Below are 6143 nucleotides of genomic sequence, written 5' to 3'. Positions count from 1 at the left end.
ATAAAAATAAAATTTTTATATTTTTATAAATATAAAGAATTATAATATTATACAATTAAAATTTCTTTAAATTAAATTGATTTTTGTCATTATTTATAATTATTATAAAAACGTAAGAAATTATGAAATATTAATTATATATTTTATTATGTAAAAAATAATATTTTATAACATATTATTAATAATAATTTTTTTCTTCACATATAGGTAGTGTGTTTTAAAATATTTAATATTTAAAAATGCAAAATATTATAAAATATATTGAACAATGTAATGATATTTGTTATACATCTTATAGAACAGCTGCAAAAATGCAAATTTTACATAAAGAACTTAGTAGTAAGTTTAATATATTTTTATTTTATTTTATTATTACTAATAATTTTATACTTATAAACAATTAATAATAATAATAATATATATTTTTTATAGTGCAATATGTTCAACTAGAATTAATTGCTGGAATTTTTGAACGTCATAGACTTTCAATTACAGAGAATTGTGTTAATTTAGATTCAAGTGAAATTGAAGATGTTCTTTCTGATATTTATTTTGCAGCATGCAAAGAAACTAATACTAATTTTGATATTGATCTTGCATCAAAATTAGCTTTAAATTATATTTTAACTACATTTGATAAGTATGTCACATTATATATATATATGTATATATATATGTTTTACTATTTAAATTAGAATTTAAATAATAAATAATATTTTGTTATTATAAATATTCCAAATATTATAGACAATGTACTAGAACAGTTTCTGTATTTTCTATAAAAGTTGCTTTAATACTAATTAGTTCTGGAAGATTACAAGAAAAGTATGGATATCTTTATCAACAATTAGCTGATCATAATGCATGCTTATCCAAAGTTAGTTTACATACATTATTAACAAATATTTGTAAAATAACGGAAATGCTTGGAGAAAGTGCAGCATATGGCCCACAAAATATTCAATCACATATTGATAAGTGTTTTTCAAAAGTAAAATTATATAATAAATAAACATATATGAATTGTATATAATTTATAATACTTATAATATTTTATCATAGTCTCAAGGATGTCTTGGAGTTACTGAATCAGAGTTTGCAACATGGATTATGCAAGAACCTCCTTTATTGATTTGGATAACAACATTTAATCGTATGAAGTCTGCAGAACATAGTATATATATTTTATATTCTAAAACATTTAATGGTATATTTTGAGAAATTGAAGTAAAAATAATAAATATTATATATTCTTTTATCTAGTTGTACATAATATTAGATGTTCATTTTGTAAAACAACACCAATTCATGGACTACGATATTCATGTCTAAAATGTGCAACATATCATCAATGTCAGCATTGTTTCTTATATGGTAAAATATCAGGAAAACATAAATTAAAACATCCCGTTCGTGAATTTTGTACCAAGGTATATTAATGTGCTTAATTTTTTCTTTTTTTTTTTTTTATATAATACTATTTGCTGTAATATTTTTCCAGACTTCAAATCGAGAAATAACAAAATTAATTATTGAATTAATTAGGAATAAATTGAGATTATGTCCTGGTAGATCTATTGGATTAAATATTGATGATCAAATTCCACATATAAGGTTGTTATATATACAAGTTTAAAATAATGTAATATACGAATTTATTTTCCAATTTCTATTTTTTTTTTTCAAATATCTGTTGTAGTACTGAAATAAAATATACCGATTGTGAATCAGTAAGAAGTACAATTAAAAGACGAGTTTTAAATGATCCACAAAAAGAACTACAAAGTATAATTACTCATTTGGAAGAAGAAAATAGACAATTACAAGTTGAATTGCTTGATATACAGGGTACTAAGGCAGAAAGACTTCAGCGTCATAGAGTTACAATTGAATCGCAATTACAACGTCTAAAATTATTAAAAGTATATTGTCATTTTATAATTAATATCATTTTAGATATCTAATAAAATGACGAAATGTTTTTTATTTTTTTTTATAGAAATGTTTATTTACCGATAGAATTAGTATGCCTCAAGTAATTAATTATATGCAAAGTACACCAATGGTTCCTTCTCTTTCATCACGATTAACATCCTTACCTATAAATTTTGAATTAAGTCCAATTATTCAACAAGAAAATATAGAACATATTTCAAATGTGAATGATACAGATATACAAACAAATAATTTTAATCCATTAACTAGAAATTGTATTAGTGAACAAAATTATGATGTTATTGATTCTAGAGAAGCATCTACAAGTATAAAATTTAATAATATATTAGAACCTACTAAAATAGAATTAAGTACATGGATAGGAGGTATGTTATATGTTGATTTTTTATTATTTTGAAAAATATATCTTTAAAGCATCAATTTAATAGATTATGTATATGAATGAATAAAGTTCACATATTTTTTAACTTCTAAATTTTAGGTACAAAAAGATCAGATATAAATCCATCTGATAGCGGTTTTTCTCAATGGTTAAGTTCTAACAATTCAAATTGCAAAGAAGAAAAATATTCAATAAAAACTATGACTAATACTGAAAAAGAATCATTACCTATATCTGATTCTCTCATAAGTATTCACAGAGATAATACACCATCATCTTTACAAAGACCTGATAAACATTCACAACATAGTAGCTTACAAAATATTCAAGGTGATCTAAATGACATACTAGATAGATTACAAAATATGGTTACAGATGATCGTTTATTAGATGGTAAATTATTATATTTTAAATTATACATGATATTTTTTTATATAATTATTTTTACATAAATTATTGCTTTAGATTCTTATGTTGTTAATGACAATTGCAAATTAAAGCGAGCTACTACAGAAATGGAAGATTTATTAACAGGACTTATTCAAGGTATGGAATCTCGCAAGAATAAGCTTACTACTATTGTATAATTATTAATCATAATTAATATTTTGTAATTCTATCTTAAATATTTACAAAATAAATATTTCCGTCCATATAATTTGAACTCTTGAAATGATAATATGATTTTAATTATTTTCAATATTTTTATATATAATGATATAAATGATATAAAAAAATCTTAGTTATAAAATGATATGAAAAAATAGTAAGAGTTTAAGAATATTTAGTCAATTAATCATGTTATAAGTAAATCATTTTTATTTTTTTAAATGCTAATTATTATTATTATTATTATTCTTATTATTAATAAAATAATGAATGATTATTTTTATTTTTCTATATAATCATTTAATTGAAATTTCAAAGACTATAAAAAAATAAAAATAATCAAAATCTTCAAAAAGTTTTCATTTTAAAAATTATGATTGTATGACATTTATTATGTAATTTTTGATAAATATAATTCTTCCAATTTTTAAAAAATTTTTTTTTAATTTTCAAGACTAACAAAATTATTGAAAATATTCAAGAGCCTTACATAATCTTCAAATTGATATGAATTTTAATAAATTATATATATAATAATTTATAAAATAAATAAAAAAAGTAATGTTCAATTATAGTAATATTGAAGTAATTTTTTATATATATTTATAGAAATATAAATATTAATTTAATTTTTTTATTATTTAATTATTAAAATATTATGATAAACTGTTTAAATTTTATTTTTTCTTTTTTAAATAAAAAGGAAAGGAAATGAATTAATATATTTTAAATATATATAAGATTAATATATTGTTTTCTTTTTATTTATTAATTAAAGCATTTATTAATTAAGCATTGAATTTTTGTTAAAAAGATACATATGATTCATCATTTCAATGAATGGACTAGATCATCATTTATTATATAGTATAAATATAGTATAAAATATGTTCATTTTTAAAACACATAGAACATATATGTAGTATTATATTATATGTTTTTTTCAACCAACAAATGTATCTGTTAAATAAGTAAGTTTAAATAATCGTGCGAAATGTGATTTCTCTGATGGTAAGTTTACTGTCCATGCGATTACACGAACGTCACGATTAGTCCAATCATGTATAACACGTCTAAAATAATATATATAAAAGATATAATATTTTTTACAATAACTATTGTATAAAATTATTTAACATTATGAGATATATAAGATATTTATATGTACATACTGATTTATTATATCTTTATGCAACAACACAGTAGACACACCCACAATATAATACATAAAACGGGAAAACATCCATTCATAAACAAAATCTATTAAACAATACATCAGATGTTGAAATAAATTATTATGATATCTTGCTGGACCTGGACCTTCTGCACCTGAATAAGATATTCTTGAATAATAATAAGGTCTCCATGCAAGACCTCCTACAATTCGAGGTTCTTTTCTTCTAATCTATATTAACATAAAATATAATAATAGAATTTAATATATTAAATACTAATCTTATCAATAATCTTACAATCATAATTATCTTTATTTTACCATATATACAACCAAAGGATTAAAACTGGATACAAGTGCTCTTTCAAATAATTTAGGATATTTGTTATACATTTCTACAATTATATGCACAATTTCCATGTTTAGATCAAATGCTTTTAGATCAAAAATTATTCTTTGTTCATTTAATAAACACATTTCTATACCTTCATGAAGTAATGGAATTTTTTCAATGAAATTTTTATCAAATTTATCTCTAAAAAATATGTAAAAATAATGTAAAAAGATTGAACAAAAATATTATTTTACAATATTTCATTATAAAAAATATATCTATAATGATCTATTTACTTAAGTGGATGATTATAAGAAATATCTAAGTCTTTTAACTCATTCCATGTCATTTTCTTAACAATTCCATGTTTTCCAGTAACTCTATCAATTGTTGAATCATGAAATATTATAGGTACATTATCTTTTGTAAGCCATACATCAAATTCAATTGCAGTACATCCTTTATCTTTGCACTATAAAATATTTTACAATAGATTTTATTTTATTTATAATTTAAATGAAATAAACATAAAAATATATTGTTCTTTTTAAAGTTATAAATTTTTTTGTTAGTAACTACTATTAATTTTCATATTTACATCATAAAATAATATATAATTCTTTTTGTTATAAAATTCTATCTAGAATTACAATTTAGTTAATAAAAAAAACAAATTGATTTGTTATTTTTTCTGGAATAATTGCTAACTAAAAAAAACCATTATAATATATAAGATTTTACATTACGAAAAGCTGTTAAGCTGTTCTCAGGAAAATCATATCCTCCACCACGATGAGCCACCACTCGCATGCAATATTGTTCTCCATTACCATGATCTTTGTTCATGGTATTATTTTTCAGTAACAAAGGATCTACACCAAGCACTTCTTGCACAATGCTTTCCTTTGGTGGTGGAATCCTGGCCATTTTTAGCCCAAGTGTGACAAGGAGAGAAATCCAAAAAATCCATGGTATTGAAAAATGATAAATAATAGATATGAAAATGTTCCAAAAAACTTGTAAAAATATCAACAATAAACTAGTGTTCAAAATTAGTTCAATAACTTTATGCATTCTTTAAAAAAATTTTTAGTCTTGTTAACGTTTTTTAAGAGAAAATATGAGTTAATCAATTTTACAAATACAAAGACTTCAATTATAATACTGTTGCACGACACAATTTATTACTTGAAAATATAATTTTGCACATTCTTGAAGATATTCTCTAAACTTCTTATATATATTTGTATATAGTTATGTATTGTATACGTTATGTATATAGTTATGTATTGTATACGTTTGTTTACGTTACAATATCACAATTTTAGAAACAAATAATTAATTATTCTGAAAAAACATTATTATTAAATAATTATTTAATAATATATATTTTAAATGTAATTATAGTTTATACATACCAATTAATATTTATATTTTTATAAATTAATAATTATAATTATATGATATATTAATCTTATTGTCTTTTATATTATCACGAAAAATGTAGATAATTATTATTTAATTATATTAGTAATACACGAAATTTAATTTAAACTGTAAATTTTTTTAATATAAATATTGTCATAATATAAATTATTAATTTGTATAAAAAGAAACTAAATAACATTAATATGTTTAAAAATTTATAGACTCAATGCACTTACACCTATCTTGTATCCAGACATTGG

General features: G+C 20.7%; 2 protein-coding genes across 3 annotated transcripts; one reads left to right on the top strand and one right to left on the bottom strand.

Moving 5' to 3' along the window:
* Positions 1 to 95: 95 nt before the first annotated feature.
* On the top strand, positions 96 to 3004 carry LOC102677269 (dystrotelin-like). Of its 2 annotated transcripts, XM_006622545.2 has the most exons (11): positions 96 to 112; positions 208 to 339; positions 433 to 640; positions 748 to 991; positions 1063 to 1174; positions 1264 to 1430; positions 1502 to 1614; positions 1700 to 1922; positions 2000 to 2321; positions 2438 to 2668; positions 2804 to 3004. In XM_006622545.2, the coding sequence occupies exons 2-11, from the start codon at positions 240 to 242 to the stop codon at positions 2923 to 2925; spliced, it is 1842 nt and encodes a 613-aa protein (XP_006622608.1). In that variant the 5' UTR covers positions 96 to 112; positions 208 to 239; the 3' UTR covers positions 2926 to 3004. The 2 variants fall into 2 exon arrangements, with proteins under 2 accessions (XP_006622608.1, XP_006622607.1); XM_006622544.2 differs by lacking the exon at positions 96 to 112 and having other exon boundaries at positions 2438 to 2731.
* Positions 3005 to 3684: 680 nt separating this feature from the next.
* LOC102677129 (glycerophosphodiester phosphodiesterase 1) lies at positions 3685 to 5654 on the bottom strand. The gene is made up of 5 exons (XM_006622543.2): positions 5197 to 5654; positions 4752 to 4927; positions 4443 to 4656; positions 4120 to 4352; positions 3685 to 4020 (listed from the first exon to the last, which is right to left on the bottom strand). Exons 1-5 carry the CDS (start codon positions 5527 to 5529, stop codon positions 3891 to 3893), a joined length of 1086 nt encoding a protein of 361 aa, XP_006622606.1. The 5' UTR covers positions 5530 to 5654; the 3' UTR covers positions 3685 to 3890.
* Positions 5655 to 6143: the final 489 nt, after the last annotated feature.

This window comes from Apis dorsata, unplaced genomic scaffold, assembly GCF_000469605.1.
Source record: "Apis dorsata unplaced genomic scaffold, Apis dorsata 1.3 scaffold_722, whole genome shotgun sequence".
NCBI lineage: Eukaryota > Metazoa > Arthropoda > Insecta > Hymenoptera > Apidae > Apis > Apis dorsata.
This window is presented reverse-complemented; position numbering and strand designations above follow the sequence as displayed.

Coding starts and splice junctions, on each gene's coding strand:
- LOC102677129 (XM_006622543.2), bottom strand. CDS start 5,529: ATGCATAAAGTTATTGAACTAATTTTGAACACTAGTTTATTGTTGATA. Junction 4,353..4,442: donor ATCCTTTGGTTGTATATATG/GTAAAATAAAGA, acceptor ATGTTAATATAG/ATTAGAAGAAAAGAACCTCG. Junction 4,021..4,119: donor CATAAAGATATAATAAATCA/GTATGTACATAT, acceptor ATATTATTTTAG/ACGTGTTATACATGATTGGA.
- LOC102677269 (XM_006622544.2), top strand. CDS start 240: ATGCAAAATATTATAAAATATATTGAACAATGTAATGATATTTGTTAT. Junction 340..432: donor TTTACATAAAGAACTTAGTA/GTAAGTTTAATA, acceptor TATTTTTTATAG/TGCAATATGTTCAACTAGAA. Junction 2,322..2,437: donor ATTAAGTACATGGATAGGAG/GTATGTTATATG, acceptor TCTAAATTTTAG/GTACAAAAAGATCAGATATA.